The following is a 16,911-nucleotide window of genomic DNA, read 5'->3' on the forward strand; positions in this document are numbered from 1 at the left end:
TCACTGGCATCTTTAAGACCCAGCTTCAGATTCTGTGACTGGCATGGGCAACTGTGATACCGACAGAACATCATATAAGCTAGTCTTAGCTGAGAGGCAATGAGCTAATGCATTAATTCGGAATAGGCACTTATACAGTACCATTTGAGGGGTTTTTACATTGCCTATAAAAGGCCAATTAGGGAAGACAATAGGAAACTTCCCAGAAAGATTTTTAGGGAATCAGTTTAACACGATTAATTTATATGTGAATAATAATCACTTTACTCATGTTAATGAGACCTTTGGGAGGCATAGTGATGCCAAAGACTGCACTGTCCTTGTTAGCAGGTGTATTTCATAAGTATCTAAATTTGTACTCAGTAAAAGTTAGGAAAAGAGAAGAGAGAACTAACAAATGTTGTTGTTTTGCCCATTTCTTTGTGAGTACAAAGACTCACAGCCATAAAAAGGGCAAAACAACAACATTTGTTAGTTCTCTCTCTTCTCTTTTCTTAGTTTTTATGGAATATAATTTAGTCTAATGAAATATACTCATTAATAAAGTGGGTGGATAATCAAGTCTGTATGATTATATATTACAACAATTTAAAGTATATTGATGTACACACACTAACTATTTGCTAGCTAGATTCAGCGAATCAATCTTCCAGCTGTAACTTGGCAGTATGGGCTTTGGATGCTTCGGTTGCGATGTCATACCAAACTCGTTAACCTCCATTGGCACAGGCTCAGGTAAGCCATTCTCGCCCAAGCGCATCTGCACTCTCTGCTCGTCGAAAACATAGGCAGCCTCTGCCAATACATGGTCCACCAATTCAGCAAATGAGCTCTGCATTTGGGATGCCACTGTGAGCTGGCCAAAGTGCACAAGCGCCCAGATTATCTCGCGCACTGCTGTCTGGTGCACGCGCACGCGGTCAACAAGCTTGGAGATGGAGTCGACCAAGTATGACTCCTCATAGATGCTGCCCTTCTTTCCACGCACCTTGCGCTTCTCCTCCTTTTTGCGGTTCTTCGATATCCGGCGCGCTGTCGAGCCGGTCATCCGCGACGACGCGTTGGTCTCAGTTGCCGTGAACGAGCTGAAGCGGCTGGCCATCGACGTGGTGTCAGACATGACATCAATGTTGTCTGGCAGGGGGCCGCTGCAGCTGCCGTCATTATTAGCCATGGCCAGAATCTGGTCAACAATCATCTCGAGCGGCGTAGAGCGCACCTCACGCAGCCGCGCGCACTTGGAGGCCAGCGCCTCGCGAATCTCGTCCAAGTCATCGCCCAGAGTCTCACACGCGCGAGTCAGCCCCGGACGCACGGTGGTCTCGACCAGATCGGAGCGCTCGCGCGACAGCGCATTGCGCATAGCCTCGGCCCAGTGCCCACCGCGCACAAGAAGCGCCAATGCATCCTCATCCTTCTCGGTGTACTCAAGAAGCACAGCAGCGGCATCCCGGAACAAGTGATGCTCGGCGAGCACCTCGCTGGCGCGCACAGCCGTGTCGTGGACCATTTGAAGGGTAAGGCCAGATCCGGGAGCGCTGGCTGTGGCCATCGCCAATTGCCACTGCTTGGCTTGCACAAAGGCATTGGCAGCCTTCGCGTGCACGCCAGCCAGCTCGTACGACATTGCCGCCTGGCGCCACTGCTCGCTGGTGTTGGCCTCGGCCTGGTGGTCGCCATAGAGCTCGCACATGTCACGGAAGCGCCGCTGGTTCTTGCTTGCCGACAGGATGCTGATCGCACGCTGGTACAGCACTGTCTGTTTCACGTAGGCGACAATCTCGGCCCACATTTCCGCCTCCTTATCGGCAGTGGTGCCGATCTGCTCGTACGCGGTGCACAGATGGCCCAGCGCCTTGATGCCACGCTCGAGCTGCGCATCGATCTTGAATCGGCGGTACTCCTCGTTGGGCAGCGCATTGAGCGCACCCAGGGCGTTCAGATACTCGCGCGGGTCACGCTGGCTGCGCTGGGCAACAAGCAGCGCCAGCGGCAAATCATAGAGTCCAAGGGCTGCGTCGTAGACAGTGTTGACGTCCGACAGAAATAGGAGGTACGTCAGCGCCGAGTCGCGCTCCTCAGCAGACAGCGGGGCCAGCAGCTGCAGTGCGGCGGGGATGTCTGCCGGAGATTGGCACACAAATGTTGTCAGCACTGTCGGCATAAAGCGGGCATCGCCGGTAGCCTGCAGCACTGGGCGCAGTGTTTGACATACGCGTGTCGCCTTGCCCTCAACAGATGCGGAGCGCTGCTGCTGCTGCTGGTGGTCCAAGGATACGCCGTTAATTCCCTTGTACATGGTGCGCGTCACGTTTTCGTCCCTCAGGCCAGAAACAAACAGGTTGAGGAGATCGGGGTCGTTGATCTGGGCAACAAACTCAGCAAAGTCAGCGCTCAGCTGGTCGGCGTTGTGGTCGTACAGGATGTTCATATCGATGCGGCTGACGCGGCACGCGAGCAGCGCGTCTCTGTAGCGGCGATCGTCCAGTGCACGGCGCACCGAAGTCAGCACAAGGGCCCGCGGACGCACAGTCTCGAGGTTGCCGCGCGGCATCTGAAAAACGACACTCTCGCCGACCGGCGATGCAACGACGATCGTCGACCCGCGCTCCACCCGACGGCAGCTCTCGTCGTACTTTGCCGCAACCAGCGCCTCCTCCTCGGACGGCGCGGCTGTGAGGATGCCGCTGTCGACAGGCACGAAGCGTACAAAATGGGTTGTCGTGGTAAACAGGAGCATGTCGCGGCGCAGGTAGAACGACGAGCACACCGAGCTGATCAAATGGCATTGGCGAACAGCTGGTTGCGCTGCGTCCGGCCAATGACAACAACAGCGCCGTCGACAAGCACAGCATCAATGTCGATGCAAGTGGCCGGCAGCTGCGCGAGGCGCTTGGCGCGGACTGCGCTGCCGCTGAGCACCAGCGCGTGCACTTGGCTGTCGGCGGTCTCAAGAAGCAGCGCCTGCGCGTGCGGCGCAGCCTTGAGACACACCGGCTCAGCATCGCAGCCAAGCAGTTCGTCGACGTAGTACACCCGCGTACTGCCCGTGTCGACGTCGGCCACACTCACCACCTGGCGGTAGCTGCCGCCGCCCCTCCGCCGCTTGGCTGCCTAGGCCGACGACCGTGTGCGCGCTGGGCCAGGCGATCTGCCGCACAACGACGCCCGGCACCATCAGCACGCGCGCCTGCTCGGCCGGGGCACGCACGCTGCGCACGCTGTCGGCAGCCTCCTCGGCGCTGAAGAGAACGGCCGTGCGGCGGTCGGCCAGCAGCGCCGCGAAGCTGTTGCCGCAGCCAAAGGCCGCAAAGGCGACGTGTGCCACGGCAGTGCCGGCGTCGAGCGAGTTGAGCGCCATCGGCGGCGGCACATTGGACCACGCTGAACGGCGTGTGCAGCAGCCGGCGGCCGTCGACCACGCAGGCGGCAGCGTCCGACCGCTCGGCTGCGACGTGCGTGACGTCGGGCGCCGTATGCAGCCGCACACGCGCGTAGGCTGCGCGGCCGACAACGTGCAGGCACAGCGCGTCCTCGGCGTCCCACACGACGTGGCTGATGTCGCCGCCGACCGCCGACGCGCGCAGCTCCTGCTTGAGGTACCAGTGGTAGTTGCGGTCGGCCCACAGCTCCACGCACGGCTCCAGCGCGCCTCCGCTGCCGCAGTCGACCAGCGCCGTGACGGCCAGCACCGACGAGTCGGAGTTCCACGCCAGATCAACCACGCGCCGCGTGCATTCGCGCAGCGTGAATTCGCCGTGGCGCAGCCCGTTGCGCTCGTAGAAGACGACGTCGTGGCGGTGCGCCAGCCGCTCTGTGGCCGCCAGCAGCCGGCCGGCCGGCTTCCAGGCCAGCGGGTGCTCCAGCGCCTGTATCCTTTCGGCCGTGCTGTGCAGCGCGCCCTCGCGCGAAAAGACGCGGATCTCGCGCCGCCCGCCGCGCACAAACGTGACGCCGAAGAACGCACCGTCACCGCGCCACGCCACGCGCACGCAGTAGTCGTCGTCACGGCTCAGCTCGGCCGCCACTGCCGAGTCGGCCAGCGCCGCCTGCTTACCGGCCTTGCCATGGTACTGCGTTTCCTTGCGGCCCCAGCCCAATGCCACGTGCTGCTCCTCACCCTGCTCGCCCTGCGCCAGCAAAAACTCGGCCAGCACATCAAAGTCCTGCGTCATCAGCAGTACTTTGCCTCACCCGTCACCAGCGCCAGCACCTCCTCGTCGGGGCTCCACGCGCTGCTGACGATGCCTGGGTCCACAGTGCCAACCGCTTCAATATCGCCTGTCGCCACGCCAATCGTGTAGATGTCACCCGAGCGCAGCACCACAACGACGCTCTCGCGCTCCATCAAGTACTGCATGCCAGCGATCTGTGCGTCAGATGCCGAGAACGGCAGCACGCACACGGGCTCAGCTGCTGCTGCGGCTGCTGCTGTTGTTAGTGATCCGAGTGGAATCGACAGTAGCTGTGCTGTGCCGTGTCGTCGCCGGCAACGACGTATGCCTTTTGCTCTGTCACGTCCACGCACAGCGCTGCCGCAGGTGAGTCCCGCTGCTCGAAGCTGTCGCTGTTGCTGCTGCTGCTGCTGTGGTCCCAGCCGCCCAGCACGCGGTATCCTGGTAGGCTGACCACAATTTCTGACTGAATGGACAGATTCCGCATGTTATATATGGAAAATAAAAATGTAGATATATATAAAGTGCAATTAATTGAAAGTCAATTCGAGTAAATACAAAGCGAAAAATGAAAACCAATTAGCGCAAAAGAGAGTAAACGCGCCATTTGGGACGAAAAAAAGATGATCTGTATTAGAGACGATCGCCAAACCTGGTAGAATTAGATCAGGCTGTTAATCGGGACTCCAAAATCAAAAATAAAAGAACTGTGACGACAGCGCGTTGGCTTCATCGTCCTGTTGCTGCTGCTGCTGCTCGGCGCTCGTCATCACTGGAACATCATCAGTCGGAAATCCGCGTTCCTGCTGGCGGCTCGCAACAACCAGAGCCCTGGACGCGTCGCTGCTGCCACAGGCAGTAACCCAGTAGTAGCAGCAGCAGCAGCAGTCGCAACAGCAACAGCAACAGCAGCGGACACAGAGACTGGGTGGTGCATGTTAACAGAGTGTGGATGTTGGGAATCGCGCAGTTGGCTGCAGCAGCGTTGACATCCGTCATCATCATCGACTGGCTGTGCATTTGCGAGTTGCGCTCCACCACTGACCATGGCAACCGCAGCGGCGACCGCATCATCAGCCGTGCCGAACATACTATATGAACCCATTGATAGTGCGCCGCCATATCCAACATGAACGCTGTCAGCACGACCACTGCCGCGACTACTACTACTCGCGTGATGCTGCTGGTGCTGGCTGTGGTTGTGTTGTGGTTATGATGATGTGGCTGCATTATGCCCCCGTTCTGCGCGAGCAGCCCCAGCGAGGGCAGCGTCAGTGTCAGCGGCGGCAGCGGCAAAGGCAGCGGCAACGATCGCGCGGCATGGGCCCGCCCCCAGAGCGGAAAAGTCGAGCCCCGACCCCATCTGCTGCTGCGCGCCAGCAGACCCGGTGCTCAGCAGCAGACCCGAGGTTGCGCCATCCTGGCTGAACAGCGTGGATATGTCGGATGCTGCCATCACCCCGAGCGCCTGCGGGAACGGCTCGGTTACTGACTCGCCCGGCGGCATTGGTGGCATCGGCCTGATGGGTCGGAAAGCTGGCTGCTGCTGCTGCCGCCGCCGCTGCTCCTGTGTCTGCGCTGAACCTGGCAGCGGCATGGAGGCAGTCCGCTCCAGGTTGCCTGGCGCTGAGCCGGCTACCGATCGGCTCGGGTGGCTGGCGAGGCTAAACTTGGCCAACTCAGCACGCGAAAGGTCGAGTAGCACATGTTCTTGGCGCACACAGGCGCGACGCACAAAAACTCTCTGTGCAGCTCACGCAGCGGCCGCAACAAAACCAGCCGCCCATCCACATCAGCCTCCGCGCTGGACATTAAAAATTGCTCAACAGCCTCCCTGGGCTCAGCCCCCTTGGGCTTCTTCGACGGTGGCATGCTGCGAGCATGCGGGTCCACTGGAAAGCTGCCCTCGGTCGCCAGCCGCCTGGCCGTCTGCAGCTGGTGGTTGCCGAACCGCATGCCCCACTGTGCCTTCAGCTCTGGCCCTGTGAATACACGTGCCACTAGCGCCAGGACGCCTGAGCGCCGGTCACTGGGCAGTTGCTCGTGCATTGCGCTGATGTTCGCCATCACCTGGCCCAGCGTCCTGCTGCTGTGCTCCTCTGTGATCGCGTCGTAGACGCGCCGCGCTGCTGCCGCATCCTCGCTCCGTAACAGCAGCAGTGTGTCGCGCAGCAGGTGTGAGCACTCTTTGGTCGCTGCTGATGCGCTGCTGCTGTTGCTACTTTCGGAGACACCTGCCAGGTCGAGCAGCGTCTGGAAGAGCAGCGCTCTGCGGCGACTTTTCACCGAGTCCGAGCATTGGCTGTAGGCCTGGATACCGCCGCTGCCGCCATTGCTGTTGTTGCTGTTGGTTGTGCTGGTGCCGATTCTGGCGTCGTTGTCCAATGTGTCTCCTTTGCGCCGTCGTTTGCCAGACGCCATTTATTCTTTGGGGTCTTTAATATATTTAAAGTCTTTGTACGCCCACCCACCCACCACTGCGTGGAATTTTGCAAGAACAGTGTTAATTTCAACAACAAAAGTGCTAATAAATGAAAAGATAATTCAAAAAGAATAGGAAAAAGTGTGGCCAAGGCGGGATAGAAGCACAAGCCATCCGATGACCCCATTCACTTTCGAAACAGGTATACTATGGCATCGTCACACCTCACGAGCCAATAACGAAAAATCAATGCACGATTAAATTTGTCGAAATCAAGCCCACAAAAACAACACAGCAGCCCTCCACTCAGGGCGGTGCTGCTGCTTAAAACGAATAGTCCAGCTTGAACACGTCGCTGTTGCCCGACTGGATCGAGTTGAAGGCGACCAATGGGAAGCTTGTATCCACAAACAAGCTCAGCTTGTGGTTCTTTGCACCCACACACGCGCTAGTGACATCAATCTCGCTGGCCACCCTGCCCGTGACGTTAGTCGACCCAACCGGCGTGCCGTCAATTTTCTTCGTAAAGCCGCTGACCGTCGCCTCATCCCAAAAGTCGTCCGTCACTGAAGCCGTCAAGCTGTACCCGGGGCCGGCAATATCAATAGGCGCGGGCACTTGCAGTACGCACTTTTTCACGCTGTCCAGCGGCAGGTCGAACCCGAGCAGATGCGCGAGTAGTCGCGGTTGCCCTTGAACGCGACCAGCTTGGTCTGCAACCCTAGCGGGACCGATGAGCAGGGAACAGTGTCGTTTTGGCAGAGAATCCCGTTGAAAGATACGCTGGCATCGCGGCTAACGCGCAGCCTCACTGTGCTGTCAGCCAGAACAAGTACGCACACAAAATTTGCCACCTGACGAGTGATGCAAGAAACCTCATTTTTGTGAAATAAAAGTATAGGGCAGACAAATATGAGTGTCAAGTTTAATATTTTCAAGGTTTAAACGAGAGAATAATGATTTTTAGGCAACAAAGGAATGAAAAGTAATATAGTTTTGCATGAAAAAGGAACTACGAAAAAAAGTAGAGAAAAATAAAAGCAGATGCTGTTTGCCTCTTCTTAAATACCGCTTGAACTCGTTATAAATCTTTTTTGCAAGGCATTCGACAAATTGGAAGCTGTTCCTTGCAGCTTCAATCTACACCGGCCATGAGGGAAGAGTTTTTTAGTACACATTTTATTTTTATTTTGTCTCAGTGAGTGGACACGAAATGACATCGTTATTATTCCACATGGCCAATTGTCGTTGAGCATAAGAAAAATAAAAAAAATAAAAAAGTCATCGCAGTCTAGGCACAAAACAATACATCATTCCGAGAATTTCCTATTGTGAGCCATAAATAGAAATGAAATATAGTGTATGTGCTGCACGAGCGAATAGGCAAGCGATCCACTTGTCATTGTGCATATTTTTTTGTTTTCACAATGACCTTTTTCTATATTTAAACATTCGCTATACACAGTGAGTACGCTGCACACTGCGCAATTTCCCACGAACATTCTTCCGATGTGCCAGCAAATAAAAAAATAAAAGATTACGCCCTGAAAAGTAACAGGTTTTCTATTTTTATCCACCTCTAAAAAATAATAAAAGTAGCGAAATTATACAAATGACCTTACCCAAAGACACAGTAAAAAGGTGTTTGTCCATTGCATGTGTGTGTGCACGCAAAGTAAGGTAACAAACATGGTCTCTACTTGATATTCAAACAGATAAAACCAACTCCATAAAATGTAATTTTAAAATGTAAATATTGATATTGATATTGACATTGATTTGATTTGATTTTGATTTGATATTTCGATATTGACATTGACATTGATGATGTTGATATTGCTGTTGACACTAAAATATGAGGAAGGTGAACGACAACCAGAATCGGGATAATACTAAAAACAAAAGAATGCACAGCAATATCTGCCTGCTTTCTTTTTATTTCTTTAGAACAAAGACCCCCCGGCAACCGCAACAACAGCAACAGCCGCCAAACCGACAACAAACCTGGGCTGCACCAAAGCACCTGCAGCCGAAGAATCCTTGTCATCCTCCACAATCGAAAGAGACTTTGACTTTGGCACATCACTACGATCCCTGGCCGAGCCGGCTTCTGCACCTCTGTCGGTGCAGCCTGTGCCTTTGAGCTGATGCTCTTCACAGCAGCCTTTTCCGTGCTGTGTGGCTCACTGGACTTTCCACCGGGCATGGATCCCTGGAAACCAGAATGAGGAGCATTGGCGTTGCTGATGCTGCCAGCAATGTTGCTGCTGCCGCTATCAACACGAGCGCCTCCTGAGACAGACACTGGGTGCTTCTCATTTATATTGGCTGTCATCCCGTTCATGTTTACCAGGGGGCTGGCTGTTGGGAAAGTGAACTTGTCCAGATCATCAGGTTTGAAGGCCGTCGCACTGGCGAGGTTGGCAAACATAAGGGGCTTCAGCTTGACACCACCGCCAGACAATTTTGTGATCTCAGACTTGGGCTCAACCAACTCCGCCTCACCCTGCTCATCCATGGCCAAAGTGGTGGGAATGATGCTGCTACTGCTGCTGGTCAAGCTGTTAGACAGGCGATTGTCGCAGTCGGCTTAGCCATAACAGTGATGAAAGCCAGGAATGACTCTACAGACACTGGGGTTCCTGTAAATCCGACGCCTCTGTCGCCTCAACAGTGTCAGCCAATTTGACTGACTTTGCAGAACCAATTAAAGGAGCATCAATGGCAGTGGCAGCATGTGACACAGATGTGGACCAACAGTTGCTGAGTGTGAAGGAATCAATGCCATGACAGTGCATTAATAGTGCCAGGAGCAGCCGCAGCTCCTGCTGCTGCTGCTGCTGCTGCTCCTGTGGCTGTAGTGTGTGCAGTCGACGCCGTAATCTGCATAAGCGAGCCCGCATCAGCAACCACATTGGCGCTGATTCAACATTAACCACCAAAGGAACAGCAGCAGCAGCAGTAGCGACGGCTGTGTTGGCAGTAGTGATAGATGCAATCTTTGTAGCAGGCAGAGTGACACTGATTGCCAATGGGCTGGCAACAACTGTGGTGAGAGCAGCCTTGGGCACACTAGTGGCAACACCAGTTGCATGAGCAGCCTTGGAATCACCAGATGCAGTGGGCACAGCAGTAATTGCTGCAGCCTTAGTAGCACCAGCCATGATAGGGATGACTGGAGCAGCATGCATAATGGTAGTGGCCACCGCAGGCACAATTGGAACAACTGGTGCAAGGTGTGGGATGGGAGTGGTTGCAATGGGGGCCACTTGGTCGACGTGGATAATGGGCCCGGCCATAACAGGAGCAGCCGGGTCAGTGAGAATGATGGGTGCTGCCATGATGGGGGCAATTGGGATACAAAACTGCTGGAAACAGCCCCAACTGGAGCAACTGGTGCAACAGGGACAACTGCAGCTGGAACAACTGTGTTAGCAACAGAAACTGGAGCAGCCAGAGCAACTGGAGCAACTGGAGCAACTGCAGCTGGAGCAACTGTGTTAGAAACAGAAACCAGAGCAGTCAGAGCAGCGGGGCAGCTGGAGCAACTGGAGCAGCTGTGTTGGCAACAGTGACCAGATGAGCTTCAGGAGCACCAATAGGACTAGTTGCTGGAGCAATGGCGGAGTAACAACTGGAGCAGCAGGGGGTGCAGCAGGAGGAGCAACAGTGTTTGTGGCAGCAGGAGCCACATCAGCAGCATTAGAGAACTCCTCAACACCTCTCAATGAGCTCATCCTCAGAATCGCTTATGTTGGGGTTGGTTTCAGGTGACTTGCATTGTTTGTGGAGGCGGGGCCACCAACAACACCAGCACCAGCACCAGAATCAGGTGCCTGTATGTTGGAATCAGCAACCATTGAGTTGGGAGTTGCCACACTGGCCACACCAACAGTGGGAGAACAGAGGCATCTGGGGACATTCTGTCTGGGACAGCCATTCTCTGGCCTTTTCAGCAAATAGTGACCTCTCTATAATGCTCCCTTGGTAGAGGCAATGCTAGCAGGAGTAGCGATGGATTGCTGGCTGTGGGCAGCAGTTGAAAAGACAACCAAAGTGCTTGTCAAAACACCATGGCCATGCACAGGTGCATTATTGGCAATCACCAATGCTTGGGGTGCAGGGTTGGACTTGACAGCATCCCTGGCTGCAGGCTGGACATTGTCTTTTGACCTGTGTGTAGGTGTGAGAGGCACAGCGACAGGCTTGCCTTGTGAAGACCCCTGCGATCTGGCAGAAAAACCTTCATTGGAGAGCTTCTGGCCTTCAGGCTTTTCGTCCTCCTTGTCATAATCCTCGTGCACAGGCCTGGGGCTGCTGTTGGCTGTGATTAACCCCTAGAGTTGGGCTGTGCTGCAGGGTTGAAGCCCTTGATTCCATGCTCGAGAAACGCCGCCTTGACTGCATTCCGATCCAGCCCAATGGGCACGTTGAAGAAGACCTCGGCTGAGACTGTTGCACCTGCTATCAGCAGTAGTGTGGAGATTTTGACAGTCTGCATGTTTGTTATGTATTGATGTCCAAAGTGTTATACAAATAGTAAATATATAATAATTAAATGTATACTAATAAAAGTAAATTGATGGGGTTTTTAGTTGTTCTTATTCATATGATTTGGATTCGCAATGTGCGCACGGCCTGCTGCTTATAATATTTTTTCGCGTTCCAGCCCAAAGCCATATTCGTTGCACGTAGGAAACTAATTGACACTTTTAGACCATGTTCCCCGCCTTTCACAGCCTAACAGGGCACCTGCGGTGTTGTTTGAAATGATGATCTTGAAAATAGAACATGATGGTGTTGACGTGTTATTTACTGGGACGTGATGCTCGATTTGGGTGAAAAATAACGCTCAGCTTTTTTAAGAACAAGTTACTTTGGCTACGCGCAGCTTATATTTACAGCCGGCCATGTAGCCAGAGTGCAGTAAAAAGTGGGCTAATTATTTTAGGCGTACGGGGAAACTCGGTGGAAACATAAGGCCTGTGATTGTGCACCATTGATTTTAACGCGTCGAGTAACCTCGCACTCCGCATGGACAAAGCGTGCTAAAATTGGGCGCATTATTATTTTCGTTATAACAGTTGTATTGTGGAGAACCTTTAAAAAGTATAGCACAATGTTTAATATTTACCAAATAGCAGTGGCTATTTTTCAAAGAATAGGAAAATTGGTGTTTGTGTGCGGGGTGATCGCTGAGAATGTTAAAAAATAAAAATGTTGCAAGCGTTATGAGCTCACAAATAGCTTGCGGCCACAAAAAAAGCAACCAGGGCGCTGCTGCAGTAGCCACCCATTGCGCCGCCCAATGCATGCATCGATACCCGGCCGACTCGTTCTCCACAATATCATCCATCTGCCCCACCTTAGCACTCGACGACGGCAGGCCCTTGGCGCTCTTTGATGAGCGGCGCGCGTTGCTCTTACCAGCGTGGCATCAGCATCCGCATCGTCTTCATCCAGGATGTCGTCGCGAAGTGCGTTCGAGCGCTCCTCCTGAATTTCGAGATCAGCGACCGTTGTGGTGCGCAGCTTGTGCGCAATCACAGTGCGCGTTTTGCGCACGACAACATTGGACTTGGCAATGCTCTTCTCGCTGCCATTACTGTCGTCGTTGTCCTGGTCCTCGTCGACCTCTTCGCGCGCCATATCATTGTCGTGCTCGCTGCTTACAGCGACCGGCATGACGTGCACTCATTCGTGTGTTTGGCAGGCGCAGCTTTTTTGCCCGAACTCGCGAGAGTATCACGGTTCATCGCCGAGTGAGTTGCTGGCTGCTTGTGGCCATCAGAGGGCGTGGCAGGCTTTGCCCTGGATTATGAGTCTTCTGCTCGGCGGGCTTTTGCTCAATGTGGTTTATCTGCTGTTTTTTTTCGGTGGTCTTCTGGGATACTGGGTTGATACTGGTCGCCTTCATGGCGGGCTGCTGAGAGACTGGATCAACACTGGCCGCCTTTATGGCGGGCTTTTTATCCGCTGGTTTTTTCTCAACGGGGTTTTGTTGCGGCTGTTGTGCGGCAGGTTTGGCGACGACCTTCTGCTCGACACTCTTTGGCTGCGGCTTATCCAAAACCGGATTTGCAATGTGTACCTTTTCGGGCTGCGCGGTTTGGCTTGTAGTCTTGACGGTCACCGTCGGTTGTGGTGGGACAGCAGGGTGTACTTCCTCGCGAGCACCGTTCTTGTTTTGGTTTGCCTCGAACGCAGCTGCAATCAGCGAGCCAATGTCAATCAGCTCTGGCATGTGGATGTTATCGTCGGCACGCGACAGCCAGACTCCGGACATGGCGCCATCGTTGGCTGGTGATCCGAGTGCAGTGGCGCACAGGGTGAGCAGGGCGAGTGAGCAAGTTAATTTCATTATTTTATATAGAAAATGTTGTATGTGTTTGTTTTATATTTAAAATTATTATACAAAAAAGTGACAAAATGTTTTCATTTTCATTTCTGCCTTTTCCAGGCATTGCTAGCCAATTTATACAGACTGTCACTTTTTGCATTTATCTTGACATATATCTCGCTCATATTTTAAATATAAATGGTCGATAGACCTTAAAAAAGTATTACATCAATGTAAAAGATTGTACCTGGAACTGCGGCCTCTACGCTCGGCTAGTCGGATAATTTAAAATGCCTTTTTATATCATATATATATTTTTCATTTTGGCGAAATTGCGGGGATTTTTTATTTTGGTATTTCGAAATGATTTTTTTAATAATTTGGTCGCATGGGCAACAATAAGATAGTACTGAAACAAGAGAAAGAAAATGAAGAAAATAGAGCTAGTTTATGGTGCCTAGACAACAGCCAGTGCAGTCCAAATGACACGTCAACAGCCTGGATCTCGGCTTCGACCTGCTGCAAATACAGTGTGTCCTTGGAATAATGTAAATTGGAGTGTCCGGGGAGTACAACGCTACTCTGATACTCAAATACAAACAGGAATGTGGTAATTGAAATACGTGCCGTATAAAACTGGCCAGGCCCGCCGACAGCCTTGACCGAGCGAGTAGCCTGATAGTAGATGAAGATTGTGCCTGATACCGAGCTAGGCCCAGTGCCGACCGAGAACGGCATTTGTATGAGGAATGCCGGGGTTACAATGTTGACATCAACCACAGCGCGCTTGTCAAAATCGGCCTTTTCGAGCGCCATTGGGGCATCGGAAGTTGCCGCTATGGCGTGGGTAACGGCAGATGCTGCCTTTTGGCTACACAGCAGTGCCAGCTGGAGGGTGACGAGCAGGTAAACAAGCACGGATGCCGCGTGTTTGGCAATTGTGACCATGGTTGATTCGTAGGCGAAAGAAATTTAAAGTAAAAATTTGAAGAAAAAACTTGGCCCCACAAATGTAATGATCTGTGCTGAATGGCTCTCGCTGTAAACAATACAAATTTTGGTTGTGCGTGGAGAGCGAAAAGCAGCGACTGAATATAGTGAGGTTTGTTGTCGGTATGTGTGCAAAATATATTTAGTAGCTCTGCATTTGGCCTGCTTTTATGTCAACATTTTTTTAAACATGTAGACCAATTTTGCAGCTTTATTTGTTTTTGTTTATGCCGGTTCCTTGTTTCTATTAATGTTGATTGAATCTGGCATGATATTGATCTGGAGCCGTAGCGTTGGTTTGCTGGTTCGCTGGATCAATAAATCTCACCTGCCAAGATTTGATTGAATCCTTGAGTATGATTATATTTATGCAGGTAGCTCTTCCCCTCTCGCAGCAATCGAGTCAACTGATCAGTCGTTTATTTCTCACGCTTCAAAATTTCAGCAAAGAAAAACACGAGCCATATCGAGCTCACAATCAACAAATATTGACGTTGTTTTTGCTTTGCTCTGCGCATTTGTATTTTTGATATTTACTTTATACTTTTACACTCATATATTTTCCATTGTTGGTTGATCCATCGGTACTGTCCTTCCCTGCCAATGGCCGCTGACACACTCGCTGCTGCTGCTGCTGCTACCCCTACTAATACTTCTATTACTGCCAGGGCTGGCTCCAAAGATGGCAACAAAAATGCTGTCCACCATGAATTCTCAGACTCGCACTTCCAAGCGTTCAAGCGCGACGGCTGCGCTGTCATCAGCAACTTTCTCGGCGCCGACGAGATTGCATCCTTGCGCACACGCATCAGCACGCTTCTTGACGCGTTCGACCCGACAGACCACCCAATGACGACGTTTGCCACGGGCACGCGGGACGACCAGCACATCGGTGACCAGTATTTTTTTGACTCGAGCGACAAGACGCACTACTTTCTCGAGGAGGATGCCGTGGCCAATGGCCAGCTGGTCGTAGACGCCCGCCGGGCCATCAACAAAATCGGGCACGGCCTGCACATCGACGACCCGGCATTCAACGCACTGACCCATAGCGAGCGAGTGCGCCACATCGCGCGCGAGCTGGGATACGAGGACCCGCGCGTGCTGCAGTCGATGGTAATCTGCAAGCAGCCGAAGATTGGCGGCGCTGTTCCATTGCACCAGGATTCAACGTTCCTGTTTACGCGGCCGCTGTCTGCCTGTGGGTTCTGGATCGCACTTGAAGACTGCACACTGACCAACGGGTGCCTCGAGGTCATTCCAGGCTCTCATCTCAGCACACCCATTACGCGGCGCTTCGTGCGCACACGGCGCCCGTCCTCAGCGACAGACGCAGAAAAGGCAGACACACCCGGTGGCAACAAGATGGTCGACATTGAGTCCGTGTTCTCGCTGTTTCCGCCTGTCCGCGACAGCGGCAAAACTGAGCCACCGGCCCCAAACTCTGATGCTTTGCCAGAATGTATCCCGATTGAGGTCAAAGCCGGGACGCTGGTTCTAATACATGGCCAGGTGCTGCACCGGTCATCGCACAACCATTCGAACAAATCCCGGTGGATCTACACGTTCCACATTGTTGATGGCACATACGACTACGACGAGCGCAACTGGCTCCAGATGCCGGTGGGCACACAGCTGACAAAGCTGTGATCTGACGCTCAATTTCAGGCATGATGGCAAACTCAGATTGACACGATGACAAACAGATGTCATACACGGCGAAATACGCACTCTTCCTCTGAGCTTTTTTTGGTTTCCCTTTGTTTCCCTTGCCCTTTAAAAGGGCGCACATATGTGCGGGTGCGGCGGGGTTTCAAAGGGGAAAACATATGTTTTAGTATTCGACTTTGGTCCATTTTTCTTGATCATATTCATATTCATATTCATGTTCATCTTTTTCTTTTTTATTTCTATTAAATCGAATTGTATCATCTTAGAAAACACAATTCCCACTTATCAAAACCTTAAACAATGGCTTCCAATACCTCGACAGTGGGCCTTCGCATTGGCTTTGTTGGGCTCGGCACCATGGGCCAAGCAATGGCGCTCAACATGCAAGCGCACCGCACGGCCAGCGGGAACCTGTCAATCAGCGTCTACAACCGCACTGCCTCCAAGGCAAAGGCTGTAGAAGATCAGGGTGCCACTGTGTGCGCGTCGCCGGCTGAAGTCGCGGCACGCAGCGATGTTGTTTTTCTCTCACTCTTCGACGGCGATGCAGTCCAAAAAGTGATCGCTGAAATCCTCAATTCGCTGACCGACACGACTGACGGCGTTGCTGAACATCCGCTGGTCATCGCTGATACGACCACAGTGCATCCGAGTGTGACAAAGCACATTATAGAGCTTGTAGCCGGCCGCCAGGCATCGCTGAGGCGCCGTGTTGAGTTCAGTCAGACACCTATCTGGGGCACGCCCCCTGCCGCCGTCGCCGCGAATCTAGTCATCGTGGTCAGCGGCACTGCCGCAGAGCTCGTCGAGGCTGTTGCTGTGCCCGCCATTGCCCACACAGCCATCAACTGCGGCCCCGACGGGGTGCGTGCGGCAAAGTTCAAGGTCCTGGGCAACTTTATGATTGCAGCCATTATCGAGTCCCTCGGAGAGGCCATGGCTGTCGCCGAGCAGAACGAAATTGGCCGCGAGCTATACCTAGAGTTTATCAAACATGTCATGCCCATAGCGCCGGTCGTCGGATACGCGGCAAAGATGGTTGACCAGGGCGGCGAAGCGTCAAAGACGCAGGTTAACTTTACCGTGCCCGGTGGCATGAAGGATGTGGGTTATGCAATTGACATGGCCAAGGATGTTGGCATGCGTCTGCATGTCGCTGAGCTTGCTTATGAGCACTTGCAATGGGTCGTTGACAATGGCGACTCTAATTGGGACTGGTCTAGCTTGGCTTTTGCGCTGCGCAAGCAAGGAAGCAAGGAAGAAAGCAAAAAAGAAAGCGAGATGTGAGGGAGAACAGGTCAAGTGGTTGCAAT

General features: G+C 53.0%; 8 protein-coding genes across 8 annotated transcripts; 4 read left to right on the forward strand and 4 right to left on the reverse strand.

Annotated features, from left to right (window-relative positions):
• Nucleotides 1-551: 551 nt before the first annotated feature.
• Nucleotides 552-5,084, reverse strand: BX661DRAFT_188289 (IKI3 family-domain-containing protein). The gene is given in 6 exon segments (XM_051537394.1): nucleotides 552-2,774; nucleotides 2,798-3,105; nucleotides 3,125-3,384; nucleotides 3,491-4,166; nucleotides 4,202-4,465; nucleotides 4,495-5,084. The coding sequence occupies 6 exon segments, from the start codon at nucleotides 4,660-4,662 to the stop codon at nucleotides 617-619; spliced, it is 3,834 nt and encodes a 1,277-aa protein (XP_051388975.1). The 5' UTR covers nucleotides 4,663-5,084; the 3' UTR covers nucleotides 552-616.
• Nucleotides 5,085-5,801, forward strand: BX661DRAFT_188290 (uncharacterized protein). Its single transcript, XM_051537395.1, has 2 exons — nucleotides 5,085-5,384; nucleotides 5,466-5,801. Exons 1-2 carry the CDS (start codon nucleotides 5,305-5,307, stop codon nucleotides 5,665-5,667), a joined length of 282 nt encoding a protein of 93 aa, XP_051388976.1. The 5' UTR covers nucleotides 5,085-5,304; the 3' UTR covers nucleotides 5,668-5,801.
• Nucleotides 5,802-6,699: 898 nt separating this feature from the next.
• On the reverse strand, nucleotides 6,700-7,477 carry BX661DRAFT_207544 (uncharacterized protein; the record flags this gene model as incomplete). Its single annotated transcript, XM_051538664.1, has 2 exons — nucleotides 6,700-7,318; nucleotides 7,410-7,477. 2 exons carry the CDS (start codon nucleotides 7,475-7,477, stop codon nucleotides 6,922-6,924), a joined length of 465 nt encoding a protein of 154 aa, XP_051388977.1. The 3' UTR covers nucleotides 6,700-6,921.
• A 430-nt stretch (nucleotides 7,478-7,907) lies between these two features.
• BX661DRAFT_173311 (uncharacterized protein) lies at nucleotides 7,908-12,246 on the reverse strand (the record flags this gene model as incomplete). The annotated part of the gene is given in 9 exon segments (XM_051533858.1): nucleotides 7,908-7,923; nucleotides 8,602-8,761; nucleotides 8,785-9,158; nucleotides 9,292-9,990; nucleotides 10,174-10,345; nucleotides 10,373-10,540; nucleotides 10,670-10,921; nucleotides 10,933-11,092; nucleotides 12,025-12,246. 9 exon segments carry the CDS (start codon nucleotides 12,244-12,246, stop codon nucleotides 7,908-7,910), a joined length of 2,223 nt encoding a protein of 740 aa, XP_051388978.1.
• Nucleotides 12,247-12,388: 142 nt separating this feature from the next.
• Nucleotides 12,389-13,019, forward strand: BX661DRAFT_188295 (uncharacterized protein). Its single transcript, XM_051537396.1, has one exon. The coding sequence runs from the start codon at nucleotides 12,416-12,418 to the stop codon at nucleotides 12,902-12,904; it is 489 nt and encodes a 162-aa protein (XP_051388979.1). The 5' UTR covers nucleotides 12,389-12,415; the 3' UTR covers nucleotides 12,905-13,019.
• Nucleotides 13,020-13,385: 366 nt separating this feature from the next.
• BX661DRAFT_217550 (uncharacterized protein) lies at nucleotides 13,386-13,885 on the reverse strand (the record flags this gene model as incomplete). Its single annotated transcript, XM_051538783.1, has 2 exons — nucleotides 13,386-13,394; nucleotides 13,454-13,885. The coding sequence occupies 2 exons, from the start codon at nucleotides 13,883-13,885 to the stop codon at nucleotides 13,386-13,388; spliced, it is 441 nt and encodes a 146-aa protein (XP_051388980.1).
• A 552-nt stretch (nucleotides 13,886-14,437) lies between these two features.
• BX661DRAFT_156550 (uncharacterized protein) lies at nucleotides 14,438-15,871 on the forward strand. The gene has a single exon (XM_051533276.1). The coding sequence runs from the start codon at nucleotides 14,531-14,533 to the stop codon at nucleotides 15,575-15,577; it is 1,047 nt and encodes a 348-aa protein (XP_051388981.1). The 5' UTR covers nucleotides 14,438-14,530; the 3' UTR covers nucleotides 15,578-15,871.
• Nucleotides 15,739-16,885, forward strand: BX661DRAFT_217551 (NAD binding domain of 6-phosphogluconate dehydrogenase-domain-containing protein; the record flags this gene model as incomplete). The annotated part of the gene is made up of 1 exon (XM_051538784.1): nucleotides 15,739-16,885. The coding sequence occupies exon 1, from the start codon at nucleotides 15,899-15,901 to the stop codon at nucleotides 16,883-16,885; it is 987 nt and encodes a 328-aa protein (XP_051388982.1). The 5' UTR covers nucleotides 15,739-15,898.
• Between the last annotated feature and the right edge of the window lie 26 nt (nucleotides 16,886-16,911).

This window comes from Kickxella alabastrina (genome assembly GCF_025024165.1).
Source record: "Kickxella alabastrina strain RSA 675 chromosome Unknown BX661scaffold_30, whole genome shotgun sequence".
In the NCBI taxonomy this organism is placed as follows: domain Eukaryota; kingdom Fungi; phylum Kickxellomycota; class Kickxellomycetes; order Kickxellales; family Kickxellaceae; genus Kickxella; species Kickxella alabastrina.

Bases quoted from the DNA above. Each gene is read 5' to 3' on its own strand.
- BX661DRAFT_156550 (XM_051533276.1), top strand. From the start codon at position 14,531: ATGGCCGCTGACACACTCGCTGCTGCTGCTGCTGCTACCCCTACTAAT.
- BX661DRAFT_188289 (XM_051537394.1), bottom strand. From the start codon at position 4,662: ATGCGGAATCTGTCCATTCAGTCAGAAATTGTGGTCAGCCTACCAGGA. The intron at 4,167-4,201 runs GTGACGGGTGAG...CTGATGACGCAG, and splicing joins ACGAGGAGGTGCTGGCGCTG to GACTTTGATGTGCTGGCCGA. The intron at 3,385-3,490 runs GTGTGCGGCTGC...CACGCCGTTCAG, and splicing joins CGGCCGCGCAGCCTACGCGC to CGTGGTCCAATGTGCCGCCG.
- BX661DRAFT_188295 (XM_051537396.1), top strand. From the start codon at position 12,416: ATGAGTCTTCTGCTCGGCGGGCTTTTGCTCAATGTGGTTTATCTGCTG.
- BX661DRAFT_188290 (XM_051537395.1), top strand. From the start codon at position 5,305: ATGAACGCTGTCAGCACGACCACTGCCGCGACTACTACTACTCGCGTG. The intron at 5,385-5,465 runs GTTATGATGATG...CAGCGGCGGCAG, and splicing joins CTGGCTGTGGTTGTGTTGTG to CGGCAAAGGCAGCGGCAACG.